Raw genomic sequence first — 13299 nt, forward strand, 5'->3', positions numbered from 1 at the left:
ACAAATGCTAAATTACCCATAGACTTGTTTTCTTGGATTTTGTAACATTCCGTAGTTGTTTAAATTAAAACGGTTTTCAAATTACCCAATTCTAGGAAAAAGCAGCTTACTGAAAACATAGAGTTTTCACTGCAGCTTGTTGGATATTGGTTAAAATTTTTAACAGCATTTTAATAACCTTCTATTCTCAGTAAAAGCTTTAATCCAGCGCCCTTAAAATTTGTTCATTTTTTTCAGGCCGTTTTATGGGCTTAAAACTTTAAATTGCTCCAAGCAACGAATGCCTGGGAAATATGTGCAGGGCTAATGGATTCTTTTGCCTTTATTTTCACTTTTTTGATGGGGTCGGATTGGGTGCTCGTTGTTGTGAACTAATGGAAGCGCGGACGACGACGACCTTAAAAATGTAAATAAATGTTTCTCTCGTTTTGTTGTTCACGAGCTGGCTACCTTGTGCTTAACCCCTTGAATCGCAAACACATACACACACTTACTGAGATCACCCCAGGGGGCGCGGGCAAAGGGACTCGTTTGGCCGCTTTTAATGCCGCGTAAATTTTGCAGGATAATCCAATAAAGAGATTTTCGTTGTGGCTGTTGCCGTAGTCATTGCCGCGGAGCGTACAAAAAAAAATGCCAAAAAATAGAGCTAAAACCTGTCCATGAAAACAATTGTGTTGTGTCTGGGCAACTCTGGATTCACTTATCAATTCCATTTTTTTTTTATTTTAAGAACATCGTTATAATGATTTTATTAGTTAAGATAGTTAAGTAGTAAAAAATATGATTAAATAAATAAAGTACATTTGCAATGGTGTATTGATATTGTCTGAAGGCTCAGGCCACACAATAAATACCCAGAATAATTGGAGTTTATATGCCAGACTCCCCTTTTTTGTCGGAAATCATTTCTGTTGTCCTGAAAAGGCACCAAGTGGGCTTCACGTCTGCTTGAAAGTCCTCCATCAGAAGTAAACTACTTTAAAATGGCCATGAGTGGAATTTTGAAATAATCAATCTGCATAAAAACAAGTAAATAACAACATCAATTCAAAAACAAATTGCTTTCAACAACTAAAACGCATTGAGGTGAAAGCACGTCAATTTTCATATTACTCATACGCACAGTTGAACAAACCAAAGTACACTTGGGCCAAGACAAAGGATCTCGAAGTTTTCGATCAACTTTAAACTCACTTTTGTATTAATAAAATGTATTTGCTTGTTGTTTATTTGTTTGTAACTTAAAAGAGTGATTAAGGAAATAAAAGGAATTTTTAAGTTTCAAGAAAATATAACCATAAAAAATTACGTGCTTAAAGTTCAAACTGTTTTTTTTTATATTTGATTCCATAATTTATATTTATTTGAAGTAGTTTTTGTATACACGATATTCAATAAGACGACACTAAAGTCAAACGCCAAAAGCGAAACACACTTGCTGCTGATTTTCTCATTTCATTTCACATTTCCTCGTAGCGTTGCCGATTTCCAAGACAAAACAAATAGCAAACGAAGCGTGTTGAGCAAAAATTCCTTGTGTGCTCCAAGGGGGAAGCGAAAGAAATCAATAAATTTCAAAGGAAATAATTAAGCAAGTAATTGACTTGGATTTCTTTTAGGAATTCCTCCATAAATCTCCAACAGCTAAGCTAGCTCACAGCACATATAACCTAAAATACGAGGAGGCAAGGAGCATCTTCGTCGTCGCCTCCTTGTTAGTTATATGGTGTTTGTGTGAGCAGACCAAAAAGGATTTCCAGATTAAGCATGTGAAGAGTGGCACAGTAGAGGAAACGAATGTATATCCTTTATCTTGTTGGCTTTTCATTTATTAAGTATTTTTTAAATTTAATCGATTGGTAATTCTTAAGTTCAAGTGTCCCACTGATATATATATTTCAAACTACACTGACAAACACACAGAAATTTGCATAAATTTTTGTACCTAACTGTACTCATCTAATATGTGTATGCGTGTAACAAACTGCAATTGCATTTGGGGTGTGGCGGAAACGGGGATGGTAGCCTCTATTTTACAGTTTCAACACGCCTGGAATGCGCCACACTTACACTTGCCACTAGCTGCTGGCATTCCTTGCGAGGACTTTGTGTGCGGGTGAGCTTTCGAGGATTCCGGATATATGGGCAGGGCTTGGGGTTATAAATAGACGGAGTAAGACCCAACGCCTCCAATGCCAAAGACGTCTTTCGAAATTAAAGGCGAAGGCATTTCGGCAAATATGTTTGTTTGGTCAATGCCGAAAGCCATAGAATATTTGTTCACTTTTGTACTTGTGCGTGTGACTTGTGCAGATACTGACAAGTGTTGATTGTTTGGTCGGAAAGAATTTCGGTTTCACAGAAAAGATTTAACCTTCCTCCCCCAATTGGGTTCATATCACTTTTAACCAATTTTCAATGCATTTTGGTCAAAATGAAGAATTTGCATAAAGTCTCAAACTTTTTTTTTTTTAGATTTCTGTCAAATACTTTTAGTGTATTGAAAATGTATCCTTTCGTAATTTTGTTGCTCGAAGGCACATGGATTTAATATTGAATATACTTCATTAAAAATAATAAGTTTTGATACAATTTAAGTGGCCACTTCTCGATTTTATGGCTCTTTCAATATCAGCCCGTATGATTGTGCTACGTTCTTTGCTGACTTTGGACTCTCATTCCCCTGTAGTTGCCCTCTCTGTCAAATTGTAATTTATACTGGAAAGCAGAGGCTCCAGCACCACCGGCGACTGGAGCTTAACTTTTACAATGCATCAATAAATTACATTATCCTTAATTTCCCGCGTTTTTCCGGTCAACACAGCTCCAGCGACAGCCACGACGACATTTAACCCGCCCGCAGCCCTCTGGTCAGCGCCATCGTCTCCTGCTGAGCCAGCAATTCGGAGTGGGAGGCTCGAGTTGCAGGGGCTGAGCTCTGCTAGGGGTAAGCCCGTTAAAGAAAATTGCAAAAAATTGGGGAAAATAAGTTTCATTAAACCAATATGTCGGGCACTTTATAAAGAAGGCCACAAAACGAAAGTATAGTATATATTGGCTTGAAATCAGAAGGAAAAAATGCATCTTGTTTTAAACTGAGTCCTAATATTAAAAATAAATGTGGAAACATGATCCATTACTTATCATTTTAAAGTTGATTTCCCATGGAATTTAAAACCTGGTTATGGTTTACAATGCAGATGCAAATCTTTGTTCTAATTCCGCTGACTAGTTTCTAGTTCAAATAACACAGCTCACATTCTTCGTCAAACATTCCACAATTGTCCGATATGGAACAAAATTTGGCCCGGGGCCTGGAGCACTTAGCACATAATTACATTGAGTTCTCTGTGTTCGGTGTGCGGTGTATGGCATTGGGTGGGTCAAGGGGTGGCACGACAGGCGATGGGTTGACTACTAAACCTTAATTAAGCGACGCTGTATTGCGTTTATCTGATGTTGTGTTGGCCGTTCGTTCGCCAGGCGCATATTGAATATTTGACCAATTGGACTCTCGGCCCATCTAACACTCTCAATCGGCTTCCCCAGTTAAGGATGAATTTTGGGCTAATGAGTTTATGTTGGCGGCTTTGCATTCGCTTAGATTAGTCTACGCGAATGTGCGGAAACTTAAGCTCGTTGAAAGACAATTGAATACTGCAGGAATCGTACTTTGTATTAGAGTGTTGAGATTAACTACGGCAAGCTATTAAAAATGTATTAACAACTTCAATATGTATAACAATTGAGCCACTCGGCGCAGAATATGTATTAAGTCTTAAAATATTTTATTAGGAGTATATCTTCAATGAGTTCTTGTTTTGATATGTTTTAGCCAAACACTTCGATCATGCTTTGATCTGAAATTTGATTCAAAATTACCTCAAGCTTATTGGATTTTTTACTAAATATAAAACATAATTTTAATTGAAAGCAAACGAAGTGACATCCAATTTTCATCTAGAATAATTCAAAACAATCTAAGAGCCGTCCCCATCGATCCCCCTCAACGTTTGGCCCCAAAAAAAGTGTATCGAATTCGTGGGGGCAAAATGTTGATGGGGATCGATGGGGAGTGTAATAATCGGATGACTGTTAATAATAATATAGCCTTAAAACGGGAAAAAATTCAGGTTTTGTGACTCGTTCCCTTTCGACATATTATTAACAGTTATCCGATGGTATTATTGACTCTGCATCAAAGTCAACCTTTCAAAATTAGTTTCGTTTTTGTTCGCTTTTGGCCCAAAAATGTTCATAGTGGGCATTAAAAATACGCAATATTTTTCAAAGCAATTATATTTTTTAAGACCCTTTATGCCCGAGGAAACAGACAAAGGTCTGATTGTGCCCGTGCCCAGGCTAACGACGTTTTTACTTTACAAGTAATACCGAAAACGAAATCAAAAACAACTTGTTACCGTTGTCTGTCATTGTTAAATCTTTTTTTAGTCATGGATAAGAGGGCAAAGGTCGGGACAGGGTTGAGGATATTGTTCCAATATTTTCGTAGTTGTCCTACCCACGGCCGGTGACTGTGCTTTTGTCATTCGTCAACTTTTCGCGTGGTTGACTTTTCGGGTTAAATTAATTAAGCGTGTGCGTTTTTATTGTTGATTGAATGTACCGACGGGGCGTGGTGCCCGTTGCCGACCACCACCCCTTTCAATAACCTGTTTGTTCAGTTACCCAAGGACAGTATTGACTTATGGGCTGGCTTGTCGGTGATTGAGCCGTACTTACTCCTGGGACCGAATAATTTGCGGTTGAATTATGGCCAAGAAACTTCGATCTTTCTACAAATGACTTTCTCAGGCGAAATTCAATCAAATTGAATGAGAAGGACATAAAAATCGTACAAATATTTGAAGGACGCCTAAACCGAATATAATATTAAACATTTGGCTCAAGATACGATTTTCTTTGAAGTAAGATTACAGGAAAAGTATAGTTTTATTTACTTAAATTTTTCAATGCAGAAATCAAAGAGTTATACTTTAACAGCAACAGCTGAGATCCTAACTGGCAAAAGCCAAGCCAAAGCCACCAAACCACACTGAACTGGAAATTGCGAAATAAAAGCTACTGCATCGCAGGAAGAACAGACACCCAGGACAGGGTTGGCGTTTGTTTTTTCAGTTCGTATATTTTGACTGCAGCGAAAGTTGGGCATAAAATTTACTAATTTTATAATGTGGCAGGCAGACATTTATTTCGACGCTAATTACAAACATTTAAACTTTTAATTAGTTTTCAAACAAGCAGCGCAAAAATGCAAAGCGAGTGCAGCGCAGGCGTAGCTAAAGAAAATCCTCCATCTGAGGGTCTGAGGGGAAGCTTAAGTGAAGACATTTCTACTGGAGATCTCTGAACTTGCTGCTGATGTTTTGATGTTGATGGACTTGGCTAGGGGATGGGGGAGGCAGTGTATTGCGTATGCAAATTTCGGTTTATGTCAATCGAAATGAAGAGCCGTTCACTGTTCATTTGAAGCAGTAGAGGCAAAACAAACAAATAAAAGGAAGATAATGGAAATAAAAATAAGCATGAAAATGCCATCAACAAATCCCAGTACTGATTGCCACTCAAACTAAAATGGAAATTGGCTACAAGAAAATGGCCATAAGTAGCTCCTCAAACTTCGGGGGGAGAGCCAGTGAATGGCGTAATGAAATATATAGGGGGAGTGAATCAGGGAATAATGTGACTGCTCTTGGCATCGGATGCCAAAAATTCCTGCCAGTCCTTGGCTCGACTCCCTTATTTTTTGCAGCCTACGAAGCTAATTGAACATGAACAACGATAAGGGTGGCGAATAAATTTTGAATTTACTTAGCAACATGAAACACTACTAAATATATGTTTCTAAGCTCGCTTTAGGGTAATTTCCTTTCGATTTAAATTTGATCTGTCACATAATAAATACATATACCTAATCCCGTAACTTTCTAAATCAAGGTAATTACAGAAATAGTATTCCCTACTAATGGTCCTAATGCAATACACAATCGGTTTATTACGAATTCAAGCCAATTCCACATATAGACACAAACAGGGCACAAACACACTCTCGCAATGAAATGGATATGAATATTTAATGGGAATATTTGGTGGCACCACCTGACCGCAGATTTCCTGGGCCACAAGTCATAAAAGTATTAATGCCATTTTAAGTACTTCCGCAATGAAAACTAAACACACCCACATATATGTACATAAATAATCATGGGTGTATGTACAAACCGGCAAGATAGCGCAAAAATGCAAAGCGCACTAATTCTAACTGCAGCATAAATTAAAGCTCTCATGAATAATAATTCAAGACGGTCGGGCAAGGGAAATAACCTACAATAACAACAGTCAGCTCTGTGTTAAGAGCAGGAGGAGCAGACGCCGAGCGTCAAAAAGCCACTTGAGCGAATGCGTTTCTCCTGTGTTCCCAGAATCCGATTCGTTTGCGAAATATTTTCCCGAAACTGAACAATTCTGTTTGTGTAATATGCATATTATTCTTAAATCTATTTAGTTTCTATTATTTCAGTAATTTACATTCATTAAATGGTATCGAAAATATTTCTATGTTAAAAATTATTTTGTTGATTACAGTTTTTGGAACATGGGCCACATTGGGGCTTGTGCTTGTGTCGCAAAAAGCCAACAAAATTTTATAGCTGTTGTCATTATTTCATGTGCAGTGCCACATAGTCACGCCCCCGCCCTCCGCCGGCCATCCGTTGCCACGAAGCTCAGCCAACCGAGCCACCACATTCACACACACCCATACACATACTGCACACACCCGCATCCACACACGTTGATCATACGCAGTGTTGTGCTTAAAAATTTCAAATGCATGGCACTTTAGTTCAGAGGCAGCTGCAGCAGCGTCGACGGCATCTCGTGCTCACTCAGACAGCAAGTACAACAACATTAATAACACCAACAAGGACAATTTTTCGAGTCAGATATTTTTGTTGGTCTTGTTTTTGCCTCAGCAGCTACTGCCTCTGCTACTGCTTCTGGTTTATGTTGGTTTTGTATGCGATTTTCATTTTCATATTTATTTATATGTTTTTACGCTGGCTAAACTATGAGTACAAGTGCACACTTGTCTGCCACCCAAAGCGGTGGCAAGTCCAGGACTTTGAGTGGGCTGAGGTCGGGTTTGCCTTAAAGCGGCGCCCTAACGGCCTTCAGGCATCAGCCAACCCATTATCTAGCCTCTCCCGCTCCGCTTCCTAACCGTTTTAGACCGCCAGAGCATTCATTTAAATGTAGTATTTGGCAAGCCGATTCAATGGCAAGTCATTATTTGTTGCCTGGAGACTGTCTGCCTATATATTATTTACAAAAATAAGAGTTGGAAATCGTTAAAACCATGTAGGAATAATCTTTTGGTATTTATAATAATAACAAGAAGATTTCCCTTCGAAAGAATCAATAAAAATTTTTGGCTTATTTAAAATATTAAATTAAATAATCTATCCAATTGGGCATTAATTATTGAAACTTCTTTAATAATCGTTCCTCAAGCCGAAAGCCAAAGTGATTCAAGTGTCAGCTTAATTAAATACACCAGACTAATTAAGAGCATTATGTTGTGGGTAACTCCTTTGTGCAGGAGCATGCGCCACTTAGTCCCCACGAAGGATTCGAAGACTTTTCACTTTTCTCGTTCTCCGAAGTTAATCATACGCCGCTTAAAATTACAAATCACCGTCATCAACAGAACACGGAGGATATTGCAGTGCCGTTGTCCTGCTGCAAGGATAATAGCAGATAGCCTGCTGTGCCAGATTGAGTTGGGACTTTTTTGTAAGTGTTTTTAACTGTGACCATTTAACGGTAATTATTGCAACACTGTGGCACATTTAAGTGCTCTCGCGGCGAACTTCCCATTCGACTTGGGCTTGATGGTCAACACCTGGCCGGCACCCGGTGAAAATTCCCCACCTGGGTTGCATAAATTTCCGGCTCAGCATTTTACTTAATCCCGTCTATTTTGCAAAAGGATTACCAAGGCAACTTTTTAACTCGCCTGAGCCCGAGTCCAACCCCAAGCTCCATTTGATGTAGCCAGCCACTTCGTCGCCATCTCACCATCTCGGCATCGCCATCACCGTCAGTCGTGATGTCAGCAGTTTTGTGCGGTGGCCTTTTAATGGGCCGTCCATGCTCACTCCAGCTTTCGCCGCTCCTCCCCGATCCTCCTGCTTTTCAGGTACCATCATCAACGCTCCTTTAATGCCCATCGAGAGCCCATTGGATGCGTGGCCAACTGAGCGTACACGGGAACTTGCCAACTTTGCCACCAGGCGAGAAGATAATAATTTGAAATGATGGATTAAAGTAGCCGTTAAATTGAAGGAGGTAAGCTAAACAGATGGGGATTTCTGGGGTGCTATATTGTGCCATTTTGGATACAAAGACGTTCTGTGCTAATTAAATAGTATACTCTTTTTCTAAAAAATATTTATAAATGTCCATTCCCAGATAACATTCTTCCTCCCTAAAGTTTGGTAAATAAACAATACCTTTCCCTAACAAATTGAACAAAATATGAATATAAATACAAACATTTGTGCAACAATTGACTTCAACCCCAAATTCCTTTTGGTACACAGCATTATTCAAAATGATGGACTTAAGTAGCCGTTAAATTAAAGTGGCAAAAGGAAAAATAACAAGAACGAAAAGGGAAAAGATAAATGTTTACTTTTGGCAGCGTGTGTGTGCGTATGGCTTAAGTTTAATACGGCATTCAATCAATTTCTGCACCACAACCCCGGCTTGTTTGCCAGGCTGCCTTATCCTGTCGATGTCCTTCTTTTTCAATATTGTCGTTTGCATTTGCAAGTGAGGAGATCCGAGCGGGAAGAGACCGCGTCATTATCCGTTCACGCAAAACAGAGCGGGCCTTTCAGTTTCCACTTTCCGACTCGAAGTATCCTGGATCCTGGGTAGGAGCTCCTCGTGCTATGTGCACTCTCCGTTTTAAGTCTTTTGTCTGGGCATTTATTTATTTATTTATTGTCATGCTTGTTTATTGTTTTGCCTTTGATTGGCTTCGGCTTTGGACTTTTGTTGGCTTATCCGTGCCTTGCCCCATGCTCGTTTATTTCGAAGGATATGTCCTATATGTGTGTATTTGCTTCGATGGAATAAAGTTTATTAGCTTTGTTCTGGAAGGAGTGCGACCGGAAGATAAGTTGGAAGTAATTTCAGAAAATGTGTTTCTGTCAAAACAAAACAAGACCATATTAAGGAGAATAATAAAAGATTATCCACAATGATTTCTGGTTCATTTTGGTAATATATATTCAAAAGTACGTTTTAAATTAAATTTTCTGCTGAATGAAATATTATACACCCAAAATTAAATTATTTAAGAATCGAGTGAGCTTCTCAGTCTCTGAAAATCATTTAAAATATATACACACATTTAATCTGCAATATGTACATGTACACAACGTTGCAGCATAAGAACATATAAATATGGAACAAATATGTATTTACTTCCGGAAATCACATATTTCCGGCCAGCTCTCGGACTGCCGACGTGCCATTAATGAGCAACACAATTAAATTTCATTCTTAAAAATTCTCAAAAACGATGAAAACGGGTTTTTCATTGTCGGATCAGACTCAATAATACCCAGTCAAGACACTTATTAACTAAAATAAAAACATTTACTTTAAATATTAATTTTTGTTGGAAGATTAAGGTTTTACAAATTTAATTAGAAAATAATTAGAAAGTCTTTTGTGCACATTTATAATGTCAAGCTCAACTTAAATACCTTGGAACAATTAATAAAAAGCAAACAAATAAAACCGATTTCCGTAATTCCTTTGATTGTCTCCTCATTTCCAAACTCCCTGTTAAGTTTCAGTTATTTTCCGAATACCCGATGTTCGCAGCCCGCTAAATGGTATTTATGCATAATATTTTACTAACAACAAAAACGGGCATTGTACGTGAACGGATATGAGTGTGTGTTCGAGTTTGCCTTTATTTTTCTATGGCATAATATAAAACATCCTGTTGTCGGCCCTCGCCAACCTATTGTCATCAATAACCCAAGCCCGAAGGTGTATTTGTGTTTGAATTGGCGTGTGTCAGTTTGCGCCTCTCCGGCTGAGTGGGCTTTTCAATTTTTTTGCGACGGCTTAAATTTGTTGCGTTATTTGCGTCATTTCCGAGGAAAATCAAAAAAGGGGAAAATATCAGGGCCAGACAATACAAATCAAAAAATAAATAAATGGGCTGAGGAAAAGAGCTGCTCTGGGGCGTGTATACACTCACATGTGGGTGGATTGTAAAGTGTGTGCTTAATCAGCCAATCAAATTCATATACATATTTTAACACTTGAATGGGCTGGTAAAGAATAAAATTCCAATGCCGTTTGAGTCGGGCCCTCGGGCCACAACCAAATACCTATCGAAACATTCCATGGAGAACAATAAGCATTTCTAGCATTACGAAATAATATTGTGAAATTAAATATTTGATGTAACGAGTAATATTGAAACTATCCGAAGTGTGTGGTCCAGCGTGTAGTGCTTTATTTTCTCAGTAACATGGGTAGATTTTGTTGCCGTCATCAAGTTGCTTAAGTGATTTCAATTTTCGAACCAATTTACTGCTTCAGGGCATGATAATACCCTTTAAACTATGGGGACCGCCCTGCACCCACACATATGAAGTGAGACACATCACCCCCTCCTATAAAGTCACTTACTTAGTACCTCAGCAGAGGCTCGCCCCCTTCGGATGCTGTTAGAGTGCAGCCACTTAGCAGGGCTCCTTAGTTGCAGCTGGCATCGCCTAATCGAATGTTAACGTATTTATGGCTGCACTCAGCCTGACAGCTACCAACTGCAATGCCACAAAAAGTGGGTGGGCTGTGTGACGATGGCAGTTAAAGCCAACATAACTTAAAAGGGAGCGTCTTAAATTCCAGTTGCCAGGAGCTGGCAATTATTCCGTGTTCTGCTTTCAGAGCCAACAAGGCGAAAATGTGTGTTCCTTTTTTTGCTCTCAATTTTTGTAACATTTCCGCCTTTTTGCGTTCAATTTAATTTAACATAAACATTTATATGTTTATTATTATCCAGCGAACACGCAGGGCAGGGACTGGGGCGGATGGCAGCGCAGCTGCTGCTGTGCACTGTGCAGAAAAGTTTCATGCTTGAAATGCGCATACGTTGCGTATACGTAATATAAAATTTTGTTGCGGACTGAAGGGGTTAATGCAGCTAGGGGCTGCCAGGGCGTGCTTATGGGGGGAAAAGTATTCACTATAAATTTTGTGTGCACGCCACTCACAACAACAACAGGCCAACAACGAGGACGGGAACAACTGCAACAACAACTTAAATCTTAAGTAGCTCAACTTGTTTATTTATCGAAGCAGAAGTTAATGCAATGGGGGTCCCCGTGGTTGTCGGGAAGTGAGGGACGCAATGGTGGGCTGAAAAAACGTCGCTGAATGAGTCAACTCATTTCTGTTTCTCCCCCCAACATTTTATTTAAACCATACAATTGCCAGTTAAGCGACCTTTAAATTGAAAAGTCGATTCCTAAAAAATGTAAAGACTCCGAATTCTTTCTTTGATTCTTAAGTCATAAGAAGGTCATGGCACTTCAGAGTACAAGGTCCCTATCAATACAACAAATTATACAAAGTATATGTGATATGGAAATTTCTAAGCAAAAGTCCACATAAATAGACTACGAAATTGCGGACGAAACTTTATCAAAACAAATTGGGAAAGTCTTGCATATTAAACTGACTGAGAACCAGATACGTTCATAGATACGAGCATATATGAAAACAGGGGACATGTTTGGGGAGAATCCAGTCAAATGGCAGAAGGGGCCTAGGGGCATAGGGTTGCAGCAGGAGCGGCAGTGTTCTTAATTTTCCGGACACGTGCGAGAACAGCAAAACAAGTCCGACATATCAGACGACAAATAAGCTAAATTTGTTTTTATACCTCTTATTTTCCTGCCCTCTACTTGATACTCGCAAAATTGCGACAAAACATTTCACTGTGTTTAGATACAGATAAGATATTGGTAGAGATATTTCAATTACTGTTTAGTTTACTTGGAAAGAGTGCACTCCAAAGTCCACAGACAAAAGCTTACGAACCAGCCAAGTTTTTCTACAGCTGCTACTTAATGCATTTATTTTTACCACAAAAATTGAATCTTAAACCTTGATTTGAACTTTAACACGTTCAGCATTATCCGTGACTTCAGCGGTCATTGAAGTACTTGCGAGCGCAACAGGTTCTTAATCTATATACCCCGTACTGTAAGCTAGACAACAATATTACTAGCATATGTGACAGAATTACAGACGCGGCAGCTATTAATGGCTTTTCATAGTTAAGAACTTGGTATATATAGGATCGACCGTTTCTGAAATGTATTTAAATAATAATTACATTTTATTTCTGATTAAATCTAATTATACAATTAAAATAACATAACACTTACGCGTCGAGGCCCCCCAGGAAAAAGTACACTATGGTGAAAACAGTGTAGAGAACGCAAAATCCAATGGGGTATATGAAATGAAGAAAACGTGCCGGTTGGGCGACCAAAAAGTGATCGATGGTAAACACTATGGTTGGCAAGCCATGTGTCCAAACCAAATACACTCCACCGAGCGCATCTTTGTTATGAGTATGCGTTTCCCGGAAGGGAAATACGACAGCCCAATAGATGATTCCAATGAAAAATTCCACTACTGTGGTGATCCAGTAGCAGGCCCAGTAGAACTTGATTACTGGGATCGGAGGTACTAATGGACGAAATCAGTTCAATAATTATTGCAAAGTTGAGAGTTTAAAAGTACCCTACACCAAAAATCCGATGAACAGTGGTAAAAAGTGAGCAATATCGCACTCGTCGCACTTGTTATGCCGCACATGAGAAATCCCCAGTTAGTAAAGTAAACAAACCAATGTCCGTGCCAAAAAAATAAGTAAATGCAACTGATTACCCCTGCGAGGAAGAAGCCAGCAAATAACCAACGATATATAAGAAAGACTAGACTTTTTGGTTTAGACTGCCACTAAAAGATGGGACATGAGTGGCGGGCTGAATAATTTCAATAGACCAACTTGCGAATACAGAAACTCCAGAGGTTTTTCGTGGTCTAGGCAAAATCGGCGCATATGGAACTCATCCTTAAAGCTCAGAGCTTCTGGTTTTGGACTGGAATATATTGGTGTTTCCGTGTTGGCCATTAAATTTTACAACGAATTTCACCCTCAATTTC

General features: G+C 39.0%; 1 protein-coding gene across 2 annotated transcripts; it reads right to left on the minus strand.

The window, feature by feature from the left end:
- Positions 1-12142: 12142 nt before the first annotated feature.
- Positions 12143-13271, minus strand: LOC26513986 (protein rolling stone). 2 transcript variants are annotated; one of them, XM_014906796.3, is made up of 4 exons: positions 13142-13268; positions 12879-13092; positions 12513-12819; positions 12143-12434 (listed from the first exon to the last, which is right to left on the minus strand). In XM_014906796.3, exons 1-4 carry the CDS (start codon positions 13265-13267, stop codon positions 12269-12271), a joined length of 813 nt encoding a protein of 270 aa, XP_014762282.1. In that variant the 5' UTR covers position 13268; the 3' UTR covers positions 12143-12268. The 2 variants fall into 2 exon arrangements, with proteins under 2 accessions (XP_014762282.1, XP_014762283.1); XM_014906797.3 differs by having other exon boundaries at positions 12146-12434; positions 12879-13022; positions 13142-13271.
- Between the last annotated feature and the right edge of the window lie 28 nt (positions 13272-13299).

This window comes from Drosophila ananassae, chromosome 3R (genome assembly GCF_017639315.1).
Source record: "Drosophila ananassae strain 14024-0371.13 chromosome 3R, ASM1763931v2, whole genome shotgun sequence".
NCBI classification, from domain to species: Eukaryota; Metazoa; Arthropoda; class Insecta; order Diptera; family Drosophilidae; genus Drosophila; species Drosophila ananassae.